Raw genomic sequence first — 24,592 nt, 5'->3', positions numbered from 1 at the left:
TTGTCTTGAAAGGCTGTTCAGTGACTCCCACACTCTGCTGCATAGGTGCACTACACAAAGGTCAGGAGGTCAATTCTGGGGCGAAGTCTACAAAGCTCTTTCACATCTTGTCAGCCCTAAACATGATCAGTCTGACAGAGGAGCTGATTGGTCCATGAAGGACCAGAACCAAAAGAGCTGCTCATGATTTTTATGCATCACTGAGTGGAAAGTGGAAGGACGGTTTGTTAGCATAGCTAGCATTTCAGTTGTTGGCGTCCTGTGCTCACTGGTACCTGCCATGCTGCAGCCCTCACACCAGCGTTCAGATAGGACATGGTGCCAAAACAGAAACGTCTGATTGGTCGTTTCTGTTTTGGTCTTTGTCTGGTGATTGAAACGTAGGTGAGTCAGAGACAGCAGCTGTTCTGATCCAGTCTTTATCTAGTTAGGAAGGTTTCTGTTCCTGTTGTAATAGTCATAGAGAAAGTTTGCTCTATGTGGTGAAGGTGAGGAGCCTGACACACCTGCAGGGACGTTGTGGACAACATTGATTCAACAGCAGACAAAAGCAGAGGAATCTTGCTCTTTCTGTCAGGACAGATTTGTTTTATTTGGACACAAAAACATAGTTTTCTCTTCATGAATCACTTTCCTTGTTTTCATGTCATAATTACCTTCACCAGACAAAATTGATGTTACATTGGTCAAAAGACAAAAGTCTGAAAGTCATAAAATGAAACTTATACAATTTGTTGACAATCTAGTTGTTTACTGGCATGAACATATTAGCATAAATATCTTTAGTATTGAAAGTATTTGCATGAAGCAGTGAAGCTGATGACATTTGGATCATTGTAGTTTTCTCTCAAACAGTAGTTTGGTTATGAATCTGATTCCATCGTTGCTCAAGAATGACAAGATGGTGAAATATAAAAACTTGTCAACAATCATTATTAAACAAAGGACTATTATTGGATGTGTGATTTTCAAGTGTCAGCTTCAGCTTCACTGAAATGAAATCAGACAGATGTGATGACAGTGATGATGTCATGACAGGATGCAATTTGACAGAGAAACACACACTGTGCACCTGGTCAGAGGATAAAACAACCTGGTAACAAACGTCAAAGTCAGACTGTTCTGTCAGTGAATGATCAGTGATGGTGAGTAATCTCAGATGTGTCTCTTTCTCTAAGGAACCAGCAGCACTGATACAGTGTGTTATAACTGTCAGCCGGGCTATTTTTCACAGGATGGTGTGAACTGCACAGCTTGGACAATGTAAGACACTTTTCTATTCAATTATTTATTGATTATTCATTCATTTATTCTCTAAAAGCACAAAAAGCAAAGCATAAGAAGATTTTTTCCCTGCTATATAACACTGATCATTACAAGTGTGCACTGGGTTTTTTGCAGCAATGGAACAAATCATCATGCATGGGAATATTCAAGACATTGCCAATTAAATTCACTTCAATTAAAAAAACTTCATTAATCTCTGAGGAGCAACTCATGAGGCAGGCATCGTAAAAGGACATACAAACAGGACATATAAGACAATGCATGATAGACAAACAGTGACCATGTGACAGAGATAGAAATAATATAAGAGTCTTAAGTTGGGGGGGTGCTGTGGCAGACCAAAAGGTGTGGGGGTTAGTCCCATTCCATTGGAATCCAATAACAAAGAAATAAAGCAGTCTTTTACTTTTCTCATCCAACAGTTGCTCAGAAACTGAAGTGATGGTCAAAGAAGGAAACCAGATAAATGATGTCGTCTGCAGAAGTGCATCAAGAAATCACTACTCTTTATTTTCACCATTGTTAATGGTTTTCTCACTAACACTTGCCTGGCTTGTGAGCAGAGGTTAGTGCTTGTTTTGCATGTCTACCTAATTTGTCTAATATCCTCCTTGCCTCCAGTGGACTCAACTAAAGCTCACTAACTGTTGGTGCTAATATTGTGCTTTATTTTGGATGTCAGGCAGGTGAATAACAACTGATATGTGCAACCTGTCAAGTTATTCTTCATAAATACTGAGATAGAAAGTTCACTAGGGATGCACTGATCCAAATTCTTCTCTACTGATTTGATTCCAGTACCTAAACCCAGAGTATATGCCAATACAGAGTACTGATCCAACACCAGGACGGTCTTTGTTACACATTTAACATCTGTATACTACCTCAGGAAGCCACTGGGACCATTCTTAGTAAGTTAACATGAGGCTGTAACTGCTAAACAGCTTCTTAACTATTGTTACACACTAATGTAGGGGAAACCCTGGTGCAACATAGAAATGAGACTCCCCTCTTCCCAACTCCCAAGAAGCACCAGCAACAAGGATTACAGCCCTCAAAAGTATTTATTCACTCAGTTATTAGGGACATTTTGGCTTCAGGGTGGACTAACAGCAAAATAACAAACAAAATGAAACTAAATTATCTACTCAAAGCAAAACTAAACCAAGATACAAATCTCTTCCTGTTAACATACTTGCAAGATACATTTTACAGTATTTCACAGGAGAGTCATTCACAACATGCTGGCTGGAAGTGGAGAGAGGAGGAAGTCAACCTTTAAACCACTAGCTATTAGACTGGAACCAGTCAGCTCTTTAACTAACCACACATGTACACTTCAGGTTTCACAATAAAGGTCTACCACTGCCTTCACATTAAAGTGTATTTATGGTGAAGCACATTTAGGAAATGCATGTAAATGTAGTTAAGTGCTTCAAAAGTAGCTCACTACAAATAATATACAGAGCAGAGTGGAAGACTGTATTGAATGTGGTTGGTCATGTCTGGACCTCCATCAGTGCGTCCCTGAAGTTTAGATCCTACATATAAAAATGTACATCTTGATATTTTTCTTCACACTAACAGTAAGACTCATAACATGAAATTCTACATACAATTTACTACTTTACCAATTTCATATTTGACTAATTAATTGTTTTTTTCTTTTTTCCCCTACCTGCAAACTGTGGTCACCAGTTGATGGAGAAATTCTTGTACCCTTGTCAGTTTTGATGAAGAATAAAGATGAAGAAACTCCACAGGCTCCAGTTGATGCTCTCAGATGACCTCAGATTTGATTACTGACTATTAAAATGTACTTACACACTTACTTATACCTGCAACTGACGTTACGACTATTATAATGATGGGATATAACTGTTACTTCCATTTAGGCTACTGTTGTTTTTATTAAAATGTCATTACATTGTTCCAGATATTATCATTTTATTGTGAGGCTTTTCTTTTCTTTTCTTTTTTTTTAACTTTTTCTAGTACTATGATTGGTTGCTCCTGAATTTATTTTTATAGCCTGACATCAGGTTTGTCTTCTTGCCTCTAGGAAGCATTTTGTGCATCTTGCTTGAAATTATTAAATTTTTCTTATATCTGCTCACCTCGACCTGCTGTTTGTATTGCTAGAGTTAGTCTGCTAGGATCTGTGGTTAGATGTCACAACCCGTCTGCTGTCTGAAAAACATCTGAAGGCCAATAAATATACACGATTACTGTTCAATAACCAAATCTGGTCCTGTCTTCACCTTGTTGATTAGACAGTTGGGTGACTGTATGTTCCATCTTCGTCAGCCCTCCTCCCCCTCACCTTTCCGACAACGGATAAAGGGGGGAGGGAGGCTGTGCGGAGGTGAGAGACCTCTCTCTCTCTCTCTAGCTCTCTCTTTCCATTCACTTTTCATGTGAACAGCTCAGTAGGCTGTAACAGTAGAGACTGGCGGACACATACCCCCCCGCTCCAACGTGCGGGGGTGGGAATCATGCTAGGAAACAAGTAAAAGTAAAAGAAAAAGTAGCATGAAGTAAAAGACTGTGAACGTCGGTGCTTCTGGACCATGTTCCTCAGTAACGAGGGTAAGTTGGCTGAAATGTTATGTTGTTGTTTCAAACTACAGTATTTGTGTCACTGTTGATGCCGCTGAAAACTTGATTCTACCGAACATTAAAACAGCACAATGGTCTTGTTTATCAGTTATGTAGCTAATTAATATTTCAGCATTTTCTGAAGTGCTGTCGCTAACTTTACTAACATGTACGTAAAATATATTAGAAAACTGTTTGTACACCAGCAGTCTGTGTTCAGTACCAGTAGCGAGGAGCAGCACATAATGCAGTAATATAATTAATAAAGACTCGTTAAATCGACATGAATGTAACATTACAGCCGTGGTTTTGATCCTGGATATAATACAACACTTCTTTTGTTAAAGCTGTGATGTCTGGCTGCTTGTTGCCTATATTGGTTTTGTTAATAACGTTTTGTAAGAGAACATTGTAAACTGTAACACAGTTAAAATGACCTTTAACCTGCTGTTCAACTATTTAAATCTGTCAGTTTCAATTTTAGTCACTTCTGATATCATTTGTCATCTTCCACTTATGATACTCACACTGTCTAAAGTCTTTCTGTTCTCTGAAGTCTGAACTGTGCTGTAAGTAAGTAAGTAAGGAGTATTAATGCAAATGGTCAATGCCAAGAGTTCAGCTCAATACACTATCCAGTAACAAGAAACAAGACATACCAACATTTTTCTAAATGACATTTGTCTCTGAAGACTCAGTGATATGTTTTAATGAGCTTTGACAGGAAACAAACAAGACTGAAGTTCAACCTCTGAGAATGAAAGTGATGTGAAATATGAGCCAAAGTTTAATGTTCAGTTTAATCTCACCAAAGGAGAGAAAAAGGCTCAACCTGCTTTAAATCAGTTCAGCTTTTCATGTGCAGATAGTTTAAACCTGACTAGAAATCAGAGGTTTTCCAGTAGAAATCTACTTGTTAACCCAGTTACTCTTAATCTCTTACCCACAGTAACTAGGTTACTTACTGTTTAGTGCAGTATTTATATGTTTTCTTTTTGTTTCTAGATTCTGTCCCTCAGATTTGGATGTGACATCTCTCTTCATCCCAAATCTCAGTGAGACGATGTCTTCAGCTCATCAAAACTGTCAACTTGATCCACAAAATGACTTTGAGAAGAAAACCTTTGACAGCTGCAACTTTGGTGGTAAAATAGTTTATAACAAAAGGAGGGGGGGCTGGTGGGGGGTCATGTGTTGTTGAACAGCTCTGATACATCCAACAGCTCAAAATCAGCTGCATTACATATTAGTAATATTGATAATGTTTTCAAACTACTCTCTAATGAGACCTGATACATATGCAAGTTATAATTCCACCAGAATTCAAGTAGTCTACACTTTCAATTATACTCACATCTCACTCTTTAATTTACTGTGTTGTTTAAGTTGTTCACACATTTGTCCATCTGGGGGACTGACACAGATCTACACAAACACATTAAGTACAATCTGAATGCTGCATTCACTAGGGGTCGACTGATATGGTTTTTTTAGGGTCAATACCGAATATTAGTAATCAAGGAGACCAATAACCGATATGAAGAACTGATACATTTGCAGTAAAAATGAAAATCTTGCTGGCAAAATTCAGAACACATGATCTAACACATGATGATGCTTCATTTATGAAAGCAAAACAGCTTTGGAAAGCTTTCAGTTTACTTTTGCAATGGCTGGCGTGGATCCACGTGGCTCTTTCTGCTATCTTCACTGCAGAGTTTGTTACCAGTAGGACCTGGAGTGGGCTGGTCCTGCGTGGTTTTCACTAGTTCTGCTGTTTGCAGTTCTTAACCACCACCCAGTCACCTGACTGCAGATAGTGCAGGGGAGCTGGCAGTGCTGCTTTCACCTGAGTATGGACAGACTTTAGAGAGTTGGAGAGGTTAATACAGTAGTTTAGCACAGTATCATCAAACTCTTCCCCCCTGAGGGGCTGTAACTGCCCAGGAGAAGACATCCCTGTGTCCGTGGGTCTCCAGTGATTATCTCAAATGAGGACCAACCTGTTTTAGATTTGCCTTGTCCCCTCATACTCATTAGCAGTAAGGGGAGGACTTTTACCCAATCGAGCCGTGCTTCTTCGTACACTTCAGCTAGTTAGTTGTTGATAGTGCCATTCTCCTGCTCTACTGCTCCTCTGCTCTGAGGATGATTTCAAATCAATCCCTCAGTAATCTGACATTTTATCAACACTAGGCTTTTTTTTTTTTTTTGGACAAACTTTTTGTCTGTGTTGGTCCTTCTTCCCATGCGTCAATCTTATAAGATAAGAAAACAAACATTTTTGCACAGTCTTCACTTTTTTGTAGCAGCATTCTGCTGGATTTAACCAGTTCAGTTAAGGAGACAGAAGAGATTAAGAAACATTACAAGACATTTGTGTCACAGAATTGGGAGCTTGTGTAGCTGCTTTTTCTGCTGCAACTGTTCTTTCATTTCCTCTTGACACATGGTCTTGTGGTTTGGTGTGTACCTCACACTTGTACGTAGTCACATCCTGTGGGAGTAAAATAGATTCTATCAGGTTACAGACTAGTGATGCATGCACTATTTGTTTACCTTTATTATTGAGTTTATAAAGTGACTTTGCTGTATATTACTGCTGCTGCTCTAGAAACAATGTTTAGTTACATTTAAAATATAAATAAATCCTGTTCTGATTTTTTTCTTTTTTAAAATAATATATTTTAAAAAAAGCAATTTTTTAGTAATGAAAAAGAACCGATAAGAGTAAAATAAGAGGAGTCATTATCAGTCGGAATAAGAGACAGTGTGCACATGTGTCACATATGTTAATATGAAAGTGAACTTTTTTCTTTTAATAACTGTGTTTCCTTTAGATTCACAAGAGAATTTTAAATCAACTTTTGAAATGTCGCAAAAAGGAAAATGCAAATTAGGTACATTTTCATCAACTGGTTTGAAGCAAATAAACTAGACTACGAAACACATAGTTTCATCAGGAGATGGTGGTATAGGCTTAATAATCCACCAGTAAACAGAGTAGAAGTAGACTGGGAAAAATTGGCTGCAAGGCTGATTGGCGGTGTCCTATCCAGCTCTTACTATACATCCATGGTTATATTGTCTTGACAAGAGAAAAATGGAGAGAGGTCTTCAGGAATTTGTTTCAGTTGGGCGAGTTGTAATTGTTATGTCATGTCAGCTAATGTTGGCCGTGCTTCATGCTATCTGGAGACACTGAGAGCAGAAACAGCTGATCAGTCATGTGAGTTAAACATTCGCTACGTCATTATATATTATTATTTATTCGACAAATGCGTAGTGTGTGTGACGTAACGAGGCTGGTTTGGGGCGGTCAGGGGATGATTGGCAAGGTGAAGTGCTGAACACTGACTTTTTTGTATAAATAGTGACAAACTGCAGACTCCTGGAAAAGAATTCATAGTGACACAGCTCACGGGGAGAACTAAGAGGAGAGGACAACACTTTTAAGATTTATTTAACAAAATATAAATCAACCAATGACAATATAAAGTTTGTAAATCAGTGACATCAGTAGTGTTTTGAGTGTTTGGATGAGTGTACAGTGAAGTGTAGTGAACAATGAAAATGAACACAAGGAAAAACCTAATCCAAACCACAAACCATACACCCAGGCAGAGAAAGAGAACCTGACTGAATCCACCAGCTTATATAGCTGAGGAACAGCAGGCACAGGTGATAATCAATGATGCACTTCCTGATTCACTCCTGAAAGGGGAGGGCAGCGCAAACAGGAAGTCAAGAGGGCTGTCACAAAAGATAGATGGATGGATGATGGATTGCCAACAATATGAATTATGATTTGAATTATTGATAAATATGTCCTTATAATAGTTTAGGATAAACGTATAGTGTGATAATAATTAAGATGTGATTACACACATGTACAAATCCTTTTTAGGTTGGAGATTAAAACCATTTATAATGAAGAACAATTGTAAGATATTTATATATCAACTTATAACAACTGTTTATAAATGTATTTAAAGCTATTGAAGACATATGATTATGTGTAATTGTAACTATGTTATATAGTAGTGTAGGACTGGTCTCACATTAAGGACTTTTTTCACTTTTTGAAAGTGCAAAAATGCTTCTTCACACATAGTGAATAAAACTGTACAAATAACATTAAACTGCTCAGAAGTGTAAAAATATAAAACCTCAATGATACAAATGAAATTAAAAATCAGTTAGTTATAAAGTGGAAAGAAAAAAGTGTTCTTTGGTCATTTTACTGTTCAGTCGTCCTCTGAAATCTTCATATTTTTGATAAGCTTACATTATTAATTTCTAGTTGACATTGTGGGTGTGTGTGATGTGTTATTGTGTGTAGCTTTGTATTTTGTATTAATGTGTCTTTTACTTTGTACTGTCTGTTATTGTGCCGTTATATGTTTTAATTGTAATGGACTGCAGATGAAAATTAGCTTTAAGCTAACTCTGGTGCAGTGCATCAAATGTTAACATTTATATTTAATACTGTACATTGTCACAATAAATACTATACAATATCTTCATCTTCTTTTTTCAGTCCTACCTGGCCGTCATCTTCTCCCCTCAGGTCCTCTCTTCCTTCTTCTTGCCTCCATTGACATCCTCCTCCACTGACCTTCCCTTCACTTTCAGTTATCACCATCACATGTTTTATTCCTCCATTTCTTCTTTTCCACCTCATTGTTATGTGTTGTATATGTCATGTCTTTTATTCTGCCTTTCTCTGCTTAAAGCAGGAAGTTATTCAGGACAGTTTTCAACAATATCTTAACTTCAACCAGGTTTCACTGAGACAAAAAACTGTTTTTACTCTTCACAGATAATAATACTGAAAGTCTTCATCGGACAGATCCTCGCATGTCATCCAGCAGAGTACCTAACAGCGGGAGGATGCTGTCCTAGATGTCTTGCTGGTAAGATCTAACTGAAACATAAAAGCAGGATGTTTGCCAGCAACAATACTCACAGAATTGATCACTTCTGGGCTGATCAATACAGTTTACTGTTTGTTTATAAGCAGTAAAACAAAGTGATGCTTTTTCTGACAGCTGACTTTTACGTAGCTAAATGTTCCTTGTTTCTTAATTCAGACATGACAGAAGATTTACAGAAAGATACAATGCTTGTACGATATTTGTCACCTGGTGAACAAGAGGGATCAGAGAGAGAAAAGCAATTATTTAAAATGTAATGTGAATAATATGATAATTATAATGATAATAAATTGTTTCTTCTCCACAGGAAGTCGAGTTAAAACAGATTGTACAGAGTTCAGAAGCACATCCTGTCTGCCCTGCACTGATGGAACCTACATGAATCATCCCACTGGACTTAAACAGTGTTTAACCTGTGGAAACTGTGATTCAGGTAGATTTATATTCATATTATTGGCAGATATTGAAGCCTTAGTATCAATTTAAGGGCAGTAAGAAGTTTTTTTACTGCAAGTCTCACTGTCAATGCTGTAAGAAGTGAATAAACTGTCTGGTTGGCAGCTTCATTATGAAGATGCAGAGACTCAGCATGACGAGTCTACTGCCTTGAGACAACTTCCACAGTGGAAATTAGAGCCTAACAAGCAAGTTTCCCAATAAAACTGTAACATTAAATTTCTACATGACAACAATGAGGAAAATGATGATTAGAGGATTGTATCTGTGCTGTTGTTTTCTCAGTTTAATCTGAGATTGATCAATAATCACTTTTTTCTTTTGTGTGGAGCATACTGCTCACTGTTGAGGCATTACTGCTCAATTGAATAATAACTATATGTTATCATTTATATAAGTATAAATAATTAATATATATAATTGTGTAAGCTACTGTAAGCTATTTTGTGTCAGAGGGACTTGCAGTAATATTAGAACCGACCTCTCCTCACAGAAATCACATTTCCACGGGGTGATATGTACGGGTGGTTTTATTCTCCAGCCCTCATTTATGCAGATATTTTCCCATGAATTCATAAATGGGAGAAACTATTGTTTCACATTTCCCAAAGATGTCATAAAAACTGAAGATTGTCTGTAAGTCAGAAAAAAGATCAGCATGCTGTTGCTGTCTAGTAGATTTAACAGAAGAGAAGTTTAGTATCTCATATGTAACCTCTGTATGTGTTGACAGGTTCTGGTCTGCAGATAAAGACATCATGTACATCAACATCAAATACAGTTTGTCAACCACTGGAGGGATTCTACTGTATGGACTCCACAGAGGACGGCTGTGTGAGAGCACTGAAACACACAAGCTGTCAACCAGGACAATACATCAGACAAAAAGGTTGGTTTTCTCATGCTGACTTTAAGATTATAGTTGTAGTTGAAGTTTTAAATGGGAACACCATGACCTGACAAACAAGTTGCTTATTAAAGCTGCACGTATTGATTTCTGTCCACTAGATAGCAGGAAAAAAGCAGCTCAATAATTCTGTAGAAAAAGTCACAACTGAACACAGACCAGTCAACTTGTTGCTGTCAAGTGGAACTTTTGCACCAGTAAAACCATCGTAGTTGATTAGTGACTATGTGCAGTATATGTAAAGTAAACATGATTTTAACAAATAAAGGTACAATCAAGGCCTGTGTAAAAATCTAAGATACCATCTTGGCTTCTATACTTATTCATTATAAATTGTTTTCATAATCTACTTTTTTGAAGTAATCTGGAGCTTTCAGCCACATCTTGTGGCCTTCATCAGTGAATGGAGTTCACTCAGTTGTCATGGAGATGGTTCAGTTGTTATCATGTGACCTAAGTATGGAACTTTGGTCATGTGATAACAGGTGGTTGTATATGGGGGCAGATGGTGACCACTGTCTCTGCTTAAAGATGGTCTCTGGTCAAATTTGAAGCGTCCTTGACCTCCAGTCGTCCACTGACCATGTATCACGTGGTCATGTGTTAACAACTGAACCATCTCCATGACAACTAAATATGACATAAAATGTCCACTTAGTAGATCCTTCACACAGACTTGTTGTCATTCTTCTATTTCCAAGGGCAGTGATGAACCTTCAAGCTCTACTTTATCTTGAAAGGCTGTTCAGTGACTCCCACACTCTGCTGCATAGGTGCACTACACAAAGGTCAGGAGGTCAATTCTGGGGCGAAGTCTACAAAGCTCTTTCACATCTTGTCAGCCCTAAACATGATCAGTCTGACAGAGGAGCTGATTGGTCCATGAAGGACCAGAACCAAAAGCTGCTCTGGTACAATGGACAGTCTGCACCATTTTGATATATTAGTTCATTTCCACCTTTAGCAACCTGTCTTCAAATATACCTTCTTTCCTCTTAAGACTGACTGAGGTGTTTGAAAAAGATAGTAGCAGCTCTCCAACTTCTGTTTGTTCTCCAATCTGTTCACTGTGTGAAACAGAGGTGTCGTTGTGTGTATGTAAAGTTAGACCTGCATGGACCACAGTCTACCCTGCCAAGACACCACTACACCACTGGTTTGAAAGCCTCATGCTTCTAGAAGCATTTCAGTTGTTGGTGTCCTGTGCTCACTGGTACCTGCCATGCTGCAGCCCTCACACCAGTGTTCAGATAGGACATGGTGCCACAACAGAAACGTCTGATTGGTCGTTTCTGTTTTGGACTTTGTCTGGTGATTGAAACGTAGGTGAGTCACAGACAGCAGCCGTTCTGATCCAGTCTTTATCTAGTTAGGAAGGTTTCTGTTCCTGTTGTAATAGTCATAGAGAAAGTTTGCTCTATATGGTGAAGGTGAGGAGCCTGACACACCTGCAGGGACGTTGTGGACAACATTGATTCAACAGCAGACAAAAGCAGAGGAATCTTGCTCTTTCTGTCAGGACAGATTTGTTTTATTTGGACACAAAAACATAGTTTTCTCTTCATGAATCACTTTCCTTGTTTTCATGTCATAACTACCTTCACCAGACAAAATGGATGTTACATTGGTCAAAAGACAAAAGTCTGAAAGTGTTAAAATGAAACTTATACAATTTCTTGACAATCTAGTTGTTTACTGGCATGAACATATTAGCATAAATATCTTTAGTATTGAAAGTATTTGCATGAAGCAGTGAAGCTGATGACATTTGGATCATTGTAGTTTTCTCTCAAACAGTAGTTTGGTTATGAATCTGATTCCATCGTTGCTCAAGAATGACAAGATGGTGAAATATAAAAACTTGTCAACAATCATTATTAAACAAAGGACTATTATTGGATGTGTGATTTTCAAGTGTCAGCTTCAGCTTCACTGAAATGAAATCAGACAGATGTGATGACAGTGATGATGTCATATAACAGTGATGACTTCATAATATGTAAAGTGAAGTAGTTTCAATGTGTATATTTGTATTTATGCAGGAACAGCTCTCAGGGACACTGAGTGCACTGACTGCAGTGATGGAACATTTTCAGATGGGACATTTACATCTTGTCAACCACACACACAGTAAGTGAAGCTTGACATCAGCCGTGGACACAGCTGGTTTCTAACAACAGCAATGAATTAGTGGAATCTATAAATGTTCCTGTAAAAATGTCCCTCTGTCATTCCAGATGTGAATCACTAAAGCTTCAGCTGATCAAACCAGGAACTGATTCAACTGATGCTGAATGTGGAGAAAAAAGTTCACATGTGACAATAATTGTGATCTGTGTGATTTTGGTGCTTTTTCTATTAATTGGAACGCCTGTATCAGTTTACCTCATCAGAAAGAGGAAATCAGGTAAGATTTGTTGCTATTTGTATTTAGACAATACAAACATTATCATAGTTTTGATGGATGATACTTTCTGACAGGTCATGACATTGTTGATTAAGACTTTTTTCATTGTTTTATTATAGAAATAAAGCAAATTGCAGTCATTCCCATAGAGGTATGTTTGTTGTCTCTTTTTAACACTATAATGAATGTACTTAAGTAGATGACAAAGCTCAGTTTATCTAACTAATTAAATCATGTGATTAATCTCTTAGTATTTCACCAAAAAAGAAAAAACAAATGGAGAAACGTCAGAGATGCTAACCAGATGCCAGACAGTATCAGGTAAGATCTTTTGCTATTTGTTTGTATATCGACAATACAAACATTATCATAGTTTTGATGGATGATACTTTCTGACAGGTCATGACATTATTGATTAAGACTTTTTTCATTGTTTTATTATAGAGGAAAATGAAATTGCAGACATTCCCAAACAGGTATGTTTGTTGTCTCTTTTTGATACTGTAATGAATGTACTTTAGTAGGTGACATAATTCAGTTTATCTAACTAATTAAATCATGTCATTAATCTCTTAATTTTCACCCAAAAGGAAGTTGGAGAGGAAACGTCAGAGATGCTAAACAGTACCAGGAACATGCAGAGTAAATGTGATCTAGAATCCAGTTTACAATCCAGGTTGGATTCTAGCACATTGTCTTTGCAGTGATGAGAAATAAAACAAGTCCAAGTTTGATTTCCTGAACTTTACTACAGACTGAAAATATCCTCTAAGAGCTGCTTGTCTACAGCCTGCATCATTATTTCACATAGATGTTATTAAATGTTGTAGGACGACTGTCAGATGTTGTGAAACTATTGAAAGTTATTGTGTTGATTAGTTTTCTTGTTAAAATGATCTAATGATCCCTGTAGATGATTCAAACCAAACATACAGAAGTGAATGTGGAAGTATTTTTATTTTGGATTTACAGGAGCAACAGCTGTGAGTTATATTGTTCCCTTTAAAATGGAGGCTAGAGGGATCGGCCCTGTGAGTACTGACACAGGGGAAGATAGAAATAAAAGCAACTTTAAATAGAGATTCATCCTTTAAACCAGTAAATGTTACAAACCTATGAAAACATGTTGGATGAAACTAAATGTAGCTGCTGAAGAGTCTTGATACTAAGAGCTCATTAATCATCAACATTTATTGACTTATAATTCACCCAGACTGGGATGTAAAATGTACTAATTAGTGTTCATGTATTGTGGTTGTGATTGTGCACCACAGTGATTCATCAGACTCATAAAGAGCTACAAGGACCTAAGAATTTTGATTTCAGATGATATACATGTAATAATGTACAGTATGAGTGTGTATATAAGTTCTTTTTACACGTTTGTTTTGTACTGAACATACTTTGTTAAGTTATGTTTAAAAGATGTGTATAGATTTATGTCCTTTCTTTTCCTTTCAACCTTTTACAAAAAGACATTAAAGTCTTGAATCATGGACTGCAGCCTGTCAGCCTTCACTTGGTTTAAAATAGATGGAGTCCAGTAAAAGTCAAAAGTCTCTGAGAAGAAATAATCAAGTAAAGTATCAGAACCTAAAAACTGAAAGTTAATGTGAGTAAATGTGTTCAGTTACTTTCTAACTCAGACTCTGACCGTTGTGTTTGGTCTCTTTAAAGAAAACAGGCCAAAGACAGTGAATTCTGGTTATTATGAGGGTTCACATATGGAAAGAGTCAAAGTGCCGCCAGGTTATGTTTCTCCAGATAGAGATACCAAGTGAGTTTTAATTCAAATGTATTAAAACAAGAAAACACACAAACTCTGAGACCAAACCTCCACAGTGGTTCATCACAGACACAGACGTTCACTGGCTCCTCTGAGGGAATCAATCTTTTCATTAGAATATTTTATAATAACTGTAATCATTTATACTTTATTATTTAAAATGTAACTTCATTCAACTTCACTCACTTCATTTATGATCCAATATTTATTTTAATGTGTTTTTTCCCTCATTATACAACATATGCACACTTTAGGCCTGCATTAAAATGAGTAAAGCAACTTAAGATATGTTTTACAGCTGAATCTCTGCTTTAAAAAAAATAAATAAATAACATGCTTGTTTCCTAAAATATTTTCCAAATTGTTGGACAGTATTTTCTATCCAGTGATAGATATGATGGCTGTGAATCTGGATTTAGACAAACATTAATTAATTTCTGCATAAACATAGTGAAGTAGCACTTAGACATGTGACTCACCTGTAAAATCACCTCTAGACTCACATCATTCACTTTAACTACTGATCTGTCTTTATTTGGCCTATTTTGAGGCTCCACTGATTCACAACACTGTTCCTCAGTGTCCTTCAGGACTTCTTTAATTTCAGGATGTAGATCATATATCACTATGTCTATCCTTTGTTAAACTCACTGACTAGTGCTCGGTCGGGCCTGAAGTGGGCGTGTTTGTGAGAGACTTTATATCTGCTACATAGATCAGCTCCTCCTCCCGCTGGCTGATGTTTTTTTTTTTTTTTTTTCATCAGCCAGCGGGAGGAGGATAAAGTCTCTCACACAAACACGCACACTTAAGGCCCGCACGCTGCTCGACATTTAACAAACTATTCAGAAAAAAAAGTGTAAGGACTCCTACAGGAAATCAAAAACACTGGACTAAAGGGCTCAAGACTACATGAAGCAAGGTGGTAAAGTGTAACATCATGTCTTCGTCGTTGCTGTTTCTGGTAAGTGTCACAGAGTAGCTGAACTTGTCTCGTACTGATTCTGAGCTCCGTCTTTTCTGGCTGAATCTGAACAACAGTCCTCGGCTGTTTATTCTACGTCGTGTTTCGCTGCTTTCACGGTACAATAATGTGTTCGAGTAAAGGAGTAAAGTTACATCACATTTAACATTAAGAACACAATTAAAAAAAATCAAAGCAATATAAACAAGAACAACACGCTCTTAACCAAGGTAATGTTAGCCTACACACACACACACACATATATATATATATATATATGTGTGTGTGTGTGTGTGTGTGTGTCTGTTTATATGCTTTCAAATTGCCCACCGAGAACTCCCGGCAACTAGCTGACATCTACGTGAATGACATGACATCAAGCATTCCTTAAACTTCCGTTGACGCCCCTCTCTCGTTCCGTGGCTGTGGTACTGGTGTTTGCTCCGTACTATTTCCCCTGCTGGCCCCGCCCGCATGAATCCTGGTCAGTTCCCTCTCGCCCCGCAACATAACGTCTCTTTAGTGAAGTAAAAACGGGGAACTTAGGCGCTTGTCGGCTATGTTATACAGCAATCAAGTAAGTAGGCTGAAATGTTATGTTGTTGTTTCAAACTACAGTATTTAACAAAAGTATTGTGTCGCTGTTCATGTCGCTGACTTCACTAAAATGTTCGTAAAATATATTAGAAAACTGTTTGGACACCAGCAGTCAGATTACAGTCGTGGTTTTGATCCTGGATATAATACGATGGATCTTTTGTTAAAGCTGTGATGTCTGCTTGCTTGTTGCCTAGATTGGTTTTGTTAATAACGTTTTGTAAGAGAACATTGTAAACTTAACACAGTTAAAATGTCCTTTAAAATGCCGTTCAACTATTTGAATCTGTCAGTTTCAGTTTTAGTCACTTCTGATATCATTTGTCATCTTCCACTTATGATACTCACACTGTCTAAAGTCTTTCTGTTCTCTGAAGTCTGAACTGTGCTGTAAGTAAGTAAGTAAGGAGTATTAATGCAAATGGTCAATGCCAAGAGTTCAGCTCAATACACTATCCAGTAACAAGAAACAAGACATACCAACATTTTTCTAAATGACATTTGTCTCTGAAGACTCAGTAATATGTTTTAATGAGCTTTGACAGGAAACAAACAGGACTGAAGTTTAACCTTTGAGAATGAAAGTGATGTGAAATATGAGCTGAAGTTTAATGTTCAGTTTAATCTCACCAAAGGAGAGAAAAAGGCTCAACCTGCTTTAAATCAGTTCTGCAGCTTTTCATGTGCAGATAGTTTAAACCTGACTAGAAATCAGAGGTTTTCCAGTAGAAATCTACTTGTTAACCCAGTTACTCTTAATCTCTTACCCACAGTAACCAGGTTACTTACTGTTTAGTGCAGTATTTATATGTTTTCTTTTTGTTTCTAGATTCTGTCCCTCAGATTTGGATGTGACATCTCTCTTCATCCCAAATCTCAGTGAGATGACGTCTTCAGCTCATCAAAACTGTCAACTTGATCCACAAAATGACTTTGAGAAGAAAACCTTTGACAGCTGCAACTTTGGTGGTAAAATAGTTTATAACAAAAGGAGGGGGGGCTGGTGGGGGTCATGTGTTGTTGAACAGCTCTGATACATCCAACAGCTCAAAATCAGCTGCATTACATATTAGTAATATTAATAATGTTTTCAAACTACTCTCTAATGAGACCTGATACATATGCAAGTTATAATTCCACCAGAATTCAAGTAGTCTACACTTTCAATTATACTCACATCTCACTCTTTAATTTACTGTGTTGTTTAAGTTGTTCACACATTTGTCCATCTGGGGGACTGACACAGATCTACACAAACACATTAAGTACAATCTGAATGCTGCATTCACTAGGGGTCGACTGATATGGGTTTTCCGAACCAAAATACTGTCAAAACTTTCATTTACAATTTACACCGCAGCCTCCATGAAAACGACCAGGAAAGAGGCAGAAAAAAAGTGCACAGAGGCAGGAGGGAGAGCGTACAGTTAAAACACCTCGAATAACCATTATAATGCAAAACACTCAATGCAGAGTGAAAACAAGAGAGAGAAAAACAGATGACAGAGCAGGGGGAGTCAACAGATAATTAGATAGTTATTATTAAAATTAAAATAATAAAATCAAACATCTCAAGATATGAGTGGAAAGTATTGTTCTTGCAACTATATTTATAACCTTATTTTTTACTCAAACGTAGCTTAACCATGTCATATGTTGCTACTTCAGTAAACATTACTGGAACTGAAAATTGCTGATGAGCATTTAATATCCAGGAATTCACATTATAGACACAACAACTGACTACCACTGTAACACACTGGACACAGTTTGACACAGTGACCATACACAGTCCAGACATATACTAGGTTTTGATCTAGTCTTGTTAAGTTGGAGTATAAAACCATTTATAATGAAGAACAATTATAAGACATTTCACACACAATATCACAGTGTGTTATAAAGCATTTATTAACTGTTTCACATGTAAAGCAGTTTTAAAACTGTTTATAAATATATTTAAAGCTATTGAAGACATATGATTATGTGTAATTGTAACTATGTTATATAGTAGTGTAGGACTGGTCTCACATCAAGGAGTTTTTTCACTTTTTGAAAGTGCAAAAATGCTTCTTCACACATAGTGAATAAAACTGTACAAATAACATTAAACTGCTCAGAAGTGTAAAAATGTAAAAACTCAATAATACAAATGATTGTTTAAAGTTAAAAATCAGTTAGTCATAAAGTGGAAAGAAAAAAGTGTTCTTTGGTCATTTTACTGTTCAGTCGTCTTCTGAAATCATCTTCGTCTCCATATCTTCATCTTCTTTTTTCAGTCCTACCTGGCCGTCATCTTCTCCCCTCAGGTCCTCTCTTCCTTCTTCTTGCCTCCATTGACATCCTCCTCCACTGACCTTCCCTTCACTTTCAGTTATCACCATCACATGTTTTATTCCTCCATTTCTTCTTTTCCACCTCATTGTTATGTGTTGTATATGTCATGTCTTTTATTCTGCCTTTCTCTGATTAAAGCAGGAAGTTATTCAGGACAGTTTTCAACAATATCTTAACTTCAACCAGGTTTCACTGAGACAAAAAAACTGTTTTTACTTTTCACAGATAATAATACTGAAAGTCTTCATCGGACAGATCCTCACATGTTATCCAACAGAGTACCTAACAGCGGGAGGATGTTGTCCTATGTGTCCTGCTGGTAAGATCTAACTGAAACATAAAAGCAGGATATTTGCCAGCAACAATACTTACAGAATTGATCACTTCTGGGCTGATCAATACAGTTTACTGCTTGTTTATAAGCAGTAAAACAAAGTGATGCTTTTTCTGACAGCTGACTTTTACGTAGCTAAATGTTCCTTGTTTCTTAATTCAGACATGACAGAAGATTTACAGAAAGATACAATGCTTGTACGATATTTGTCACCTGGTGAACAAGAGGGATCAGAGAGAGAAAAGCAATTATTTAAAATATAATGTGAATAATATGATAATTATAATGATAATAAATTGTTTCTTCTCCACAGGATATCGAGTTAGAAGAGATTGTACAGAGTTCACAAGTATATCCTGCCTGCCCTGCACTGATGAAACCTACATGAATCATCCCACTGGACTTAAACAGTGTTTAACCTGTGGAAACTGTGATGCAGGTAGATTTATATTCATATTATTGGCAGAAATTGAAGCCTTAGTATGGATTTAAGGCCAGTCAGAAGTTTTTTTACTGCAAGTCTCACTGTCAATGCTGTAAGAAGTGAATAAACTGTCTGGTTGGCGGCTTCATTATGAAGATGCAGAGACTCAGCATGACGAGTCTACTGCCTTGAGACAACTTCCACAGTGGAAATTAGAGCCTAACAAGCAAGTTTCCCAATAAAACTGTAACATTAAATTTCTACATGACAACAATGAGGAAAATGATGATTAGAGGATTGTATCTGTGCTGTTGTTTTCTCAGTTTAATCTGAGATTGATCAATAATCACTTTTTTCCTTTGTGTAGAGCATACTGCTCACTGTTGAAGCACATTACTATACTAAGCTCATTATTATATGAATTCATAAATGAGAGAAACTATTGTTTCACATTTCCCAAAGATGTCATAAAAACTGAAGATTGTCTGTAAGTCAGAAAAAAGATCAGCATGCTGTTGCTGTCTAGTAGATTGAACAGAAGAGAAGTTTAGTATCTCATATGTAACCTCTGTATGTGTTGACAGGTTCTGGTCTGCAGATAAAGACATCATGTACATCAACATCAAATACAGTTTGTCAACCACTGGAGGGATTCTACTGTATGGACCCCACAGAGGACGGCTGTGTGAAAGCACTGAAACACACAAGCTGTCAACCAGGACAATACATCAGACAAAAAGGTTGGTTTTCTCCTGCTGACTTTAAGATTATAGTTGTAGTTGAAGTTTTAAATGGGAACACCATGACCTGACAAACAAGTTGCTTATTAAAGCTGCACGTATTGATTTCTGTCCACTAGATAGCAGGAAAAAAGCAGCTCAATAATTCTGTAGAAAAAGTCACAACTGAACACAGACCAGTCAACTTGTTGCTGTCAACTGGAACTTTTGCACCAGTAAAACCATCGTAGTTGATTAGTGACTATGTGCAGTATATGTAAAGTAAACATGATTTTAACAAATAAAGGTAAAAAAACAAGGCCTGTGTAAAAACCTAAGATACTATCTTGGCTTCTACACTTATTCAGTTTAAATTGCTCCTGAGAAATGGTGTGAAGATGAAATGAGTTTGTGTTTTCAAGATTCAAGTATTTGTGTATGTAAAGTTAGACCTGCATGGACCACAGTCTACCCTGCCAAGACACCACTACACCACTGGTTTGAAAGCCTCATGCTTCTAGAAGCTGATTGTGTCTGACCTCCACTGATGGAAGTCAGAAATTATTTTCATGCATCACTGAGTGGAAAGTGGAAGGACGGTTTGTTAGCATAGCTAGCATTTCAGTTGTTGGTGTCCTGTGCTCACTGGTACCTGCCATGCTGCAGCCCTCACACCAGTGTTCAGATAGGACATGGTGCCACAACAGAAACGTCTGATTGGTCGTTTCTGTTTTGGTCTTTGTCTGGTGATTGAAACGTAGGTGAGTCACAGACAGCAGCCGTTCTGATCCAGTCTTTATCTAGTTAGGAAGGTTTCTGTTCCTGTTGTAATAGTCATAGAGAAAGTTTGCTCTATATGGTGAAGGTGAGGAGCCTGACACACCTGCAGGGACGTTGTGGACAACATTGATTCAACAGCAGACAAAAGCAGAGGAATCTTGCTCTTTCTGTCAGGACAGATTTGTTTTATTTGGACACAAAAACATAGTTTTCTCTTCATGAATCACTTTCTTTGTTTTCATGTCATAACTACCTTCACCAGACAAAATGGATGTTACATTGGTCAAAAGACAAAAGTCTGAAAGTCATAAAATGAAACTTATACAATTTCTTGACAATCTAGTTGTTTACTGGCATGAACATATTAGCATAAATATCTTTAGTATTGAAAGTATTTGCATGAAGCAGTGAAGCTGATGACATTTGGATCATTGTAGTTTTCTCTCAAACAGTAGTTTGGTTATGAATCTGATTCCATCGTTGCTCAAGAATGACAAGATGGTGAAATATAAAAACTTGTCAACAATCATTATTAAACAAAGGACTATTATTGGATGTGTGATTTTCAAGTGTCAGCTTCAGCTTCACTGAAATGAAATCAGACAGATGTGATGACAGTGATGATGTCATATAACACTGATGACTTCATAATATGTAAAGTGAAGTAGTTTCAATGTGTATATTTGTATTTGTGCAGGAACAGCTCTCAGGGACACTGAGTGCACTGACTGCAGTGATGGAACATTTTCAGATGGGACATTTACATCTTGTCAACCACACACACAGTAAGTGAAGCTTGACATCAGCCGTGGACACAGCTGGTTTCTAACAACAGCAATGAATTAGTGGAATCTATAAATGTTCCTGTAAAAATGTCCCTCTGTCATTCCAGATGTGAATCACTAAAGCTTCAGCTGATCAAACCAGGAACTGATTCAACTGATGCTGAATGTGGAGAACAAAGTTCACATGTGAGAATAATTGTGTCCTGTGTGATTGTGGTGCTTTTTTTATTAATTGGCATAGCTGGGTTAGTTTACTTCAGAAAGAAGAAATCAGGTAAGATTTGTTGTTATTTTTTGTATCAGACGATACAAACATTATCATAGTTTTGATGGATGATACTTTCTGACAGGTCATGACATTGTTGATTAAGACTTTTTTCATTGTTTTATAATAGAAAAAAAAGAAAATGCAGACATTCCCAAACAGGTATGTTTGTTGTCTCTTTTTGACACTGTAATGAATGTACTTTAGTAGATGACAAAGCTCAGTTTATTTAATTAATTAAATCATGTCATTAATCTCTTAATATTTCACCAAAAAGGAAAAAACAAATGGAGAAACGTCAGAGATGCTAACCATATACCAGACAGCATCAGGTAAGATTTGTTGCTATTTGTTTGTATTTAGACAATACAAACATTATCATAGTTTTGATGGATGATACTTTCTGACAGGTCATGACATTGTTGATTAAGACTTTTTCATTGTTTTATTTTAGAAGAAAAGGAAAATGCAGACATTCCCATAGAGGTATGTTTGTTGTCTCTTTTTAACACTGTAATGAATGTACTTTAGTAGATGATAAAGCTCAGTTTATTGAACTAATTAAATCATGTCATTAATCTCTTAATATTTCATCAAAAAGGAAACTGGAGATGGAAGCTGAGAGATGCTAAACAGTATCAGGTAAGACAGCAGTGTGTTTTCTCCTGAAATGTTCATTGACTGATGACTGTCTGGCTGAGCTACACTCTGTAATGTCTTTTTAAATGTAAAAGATGTTTCTGCTCTTTAGGTTGAGACCATCAGGACATGAACTTGTACACTTTCTGACCCTGCAGAGTAAATGTGATCTAGAATCCAGTTTACAATCCAGGTTGGATTCTAGCACATTGTCTTTGCAGTGATGAGAAATAAAACAAGTCCAACTTTGATTTCCTGAACTTTACTACAGACTGAAAATATCCTCTAAGAACTGCTTGTCTACAGTCTGCATCATTATCTCACAGACATTATTGTACAGAGACTAAAGTCAGCCTGGAATAAAAACTTGGACTTGTTGTGTCAACCTACAGGAAGGTCCTTCTGCATGTAACTGTTTATAGAGACTTTTTTATAAATAAAACAAAAATAAAATATTGATCTTTAGTACATTGAATATTAACCATGTGTCTTTATTATTAAGTTTAAACTGTATTTCACTGCTGAAAACAGAACATGTACATCAATCAATCAAGTTTATTTGTTACATGTAATCATATAAGGTGTAATCACAGGAAGATGTAATCCTCCCACTTCCTTCAGTTTGTGCATTAAGAGTTTAAATAGAATAGTAATAAATATATATGTGTGATTGGGGGGTGATGATAGAAATAAAAGCAACTTTAAATAGAGATTCATCCTTTAAACCAGTAAATGTTACAAACCTGTGAAAACATGTGATTTTCTGTCAGATCAAAAGTTTAGAGCCTTATCCGATGAATTTGATATAGCTAACGGAATCTCTCAAGGAAGGGCTATCAGTCCAGTTTTATTTAACATCATAATCAACAATATCTTTATGAATTTAGATAGAAGGATATGTTCTTCGCTTTATGTAGATGATATATGGATATATGGATCCGGGGGAGAGATGAGACAAGCATGTTGAGAAAGATTAAGGATGCTATTTTAAAGGTATAACATTGGTCATATAGATAGGGTTTCAAACTTTCTACCAATAAGACATGCTATATGTACTTGACCAGGAGGAGGAAAGCAGATGAGTAGAGGCTTAATTTATATGGAAAAACAATAGAAAAAGTAAAGGAATTTAAGTATTTGTGACTTTGGCTTGATGAAAGATGTATATGGAAGACACATGAAAAACTATAAACAAAATGTAAAAAAGTAATTAATCTAATGAGAGCTACATCTAGATATAACTGGGGAGCAGATAAGCAGACACTACTTGATATATAAAAAGCATTAATGAGATCAGCAATTGACTATGGGTGTTTTGTTTATGGGGCAGCAGTCAAATCTCACCTTAGTTAAACTGATTGTGTACAAAACAAAACTTTGAGATTTGTACTGGTGCAGATTTTGTATAGGTCAACTCGAAAGAATGCTGTGCTGGTTGAATCAAGAGAAACCCCGCTAGAACTCAGAAAGAATAAATTTGCATTAACTTATTGGATTCGTCTTAGAAGATGTGGGGAGGAGAATACTACTAAAAACGTCCTAAATGAATGTTGGGGGTATAATAAGTTTAAAGGAAATGGTTTTGGATGGAAAATAAATTATAAATCAGAAGAGTATGATGTTAAAGAAATAAGTTTTAATTCCCCCACTCCCATAAGAAATGTTCCCCCATGGCTCTTTCCTAATATTAACATTGATTTTAGTGTTATGGAGCTAAAGAAAGATTGGGTAGAATACAATAGGATATTGTGCAAACCAATATATAAGGAACCATTTTTATAATTACTTACAGATATTTACTGATGACTCAAAAGACCATAAGGATCATGTAGGAACAGGAGTCTACATCCCACAATTTCAGATTCATTGAACAAATAGAATTACAGACAAGTTTATACAGTTGAGATGATGGCAATGATTATTGGTCTGCAGTGGATAGAAGAAGACCTGACAGTAGTCCTGCGTATTGACTCTGCTGCAGTTCTTCTGAGTTTACAAAGCTTGAAATCAATCAGGAAAGATCTATTGTTTGAAATTATGTAATGTTTATTTAGAATTCAGAGAATGGGAATAATAGTAGAATTTCATTGGGTACCTGCACATATGGGATTAAAGGGTAATGAATTTGCAGATAGGATGGCAAAAAGAGCACTAAATATGAGACATATAATGGACTTTCCATTTAGAAAAGGAGAAGGTAAAGTACTAATTAAAAATAAATTATTGGCAGAAAAAGTGGGATGAGGACAGTAAAGGCAGAACATACTACAGGATACAAAAAAAGAGAGGAGGTAGTGCTATCCAGATTGAGATTTGATCACTCTGGTTTAAATAAGACACTTTTTTTTGTTGGGAAAAGTAAATTCACAA

At 36.6% G+C, this 24,592-nt stretch overlaps 2 protein-coding genes and 1 long non-coding RNA gene across 5 annotated transcripts in view; all 3 read left to right on the top strand.

Moving 5' to 3' along the window:
- Positions 1–13,302, top strand: part of LOC121909989 (tumor necrosis factor receptor superfamily member 14-like) — a 51,431-nt gene extending 38,129 nt beyond the window's left edge. For 2 of the 3 annotated variants that reach the window (XM_042430895.1, XM_042430896.1), the window contains exons 2-10: positions 8,708–8,801; positions 9,130–9,255; positions 10,012–10,167; positions 12,228–12,315; positions 12,423–12,592; positions 12,712–12,743; positions 12,842–12,913; positions 13,037–13,068; positions 13,183–13,302. In XM_042430895.1, coding sequence (XP_042286829.1) covers positions 8,708–8,801; positions 9,130–9,255; positions 10,012–10,167; positions 12,228–12,315; positions 12,423–12,592; positions 12,712–12,743; positions 12,842–12,892 — 717 coding nt within the window. In that variant the 3' untranslated portion in view covers positions 12,893–12,913; positions 13,037–13,068; positions 13,183–13,302. Of the gene's footprint in view, positions 1–3,566; positions 3,877–4,890; positions 5,031–8,707; positions 8,802–9,129; positions 9,256–10,011; positions 10,168–12,227; positions 12,316–12,422; positions 12,593–12,711; positions 12,744–12,841; positions 12,914–13,036; positions 13,069–13,182 lie in introns of those variants that run through there. The other variant, XM_042430894.1, reaches the window with a different exon arrangement.
- A 2,547-nt stretch (positions 13,303–15,849) lies between these two features.
- LOC121910029 lies at positions 15,850–18,541 on the top strand. The gene is made up of 3 exons (XR_006099573.1): positions 15,850–15,919; positions 16,769–16,908; positions 18,502–18,541. It is a non-coding gene; the product is annotated as an uncharacterized LOC121910029 (long non-coding RNA).
- Positions 18,542–18,880: 339 nt separating this feature from the next.
- Positions 18,881–22,220, top strand: LOC121909993 (tumor necrosis factor receptor superfamily member 14-like). Its single transcript, XM_042430901.1, has 8 exons — positions 18,881–19,049; positions 19,619–19,774; positions 21,231–21,318; positions 21,426–21,592; positions 21,714–21,745; positions 21,861–21,915; positions 22,038–22,069; positions 22,185–22,220. The coding sequence occupies exons 1-8, from the start codon at positions 18,884–18,886 to the stop codon at positions 22,203–22,205; spliced, it is 717 nt and encodes a 238-aa protein (XP_042286835.1). The 5' UTR covers positions 18,881–18,883; the 3' UTR covers positions 22,206–22,220.
- Positions 22,221–24,592: the final 2,372 nt, after the last annotated feature.

Source organism: Thunnus maccoyii, chromosome 13, assembly GCF_910596095.1.
Source record: "Thunnus maccoyii chromosome 13, fThuMac1.1, whole genome shotgun sequence".
In the NCBI taxonomy this organism is placed as follows: Eukaryota; Metazoa; Chordata; class Actinopteri; order Scombriformes; family Scombridae; genus Thunnus; species Thunnus maccoyii.
This window is presented reverse-complemented; position numbering and strand designations above follow the sequence as displayed.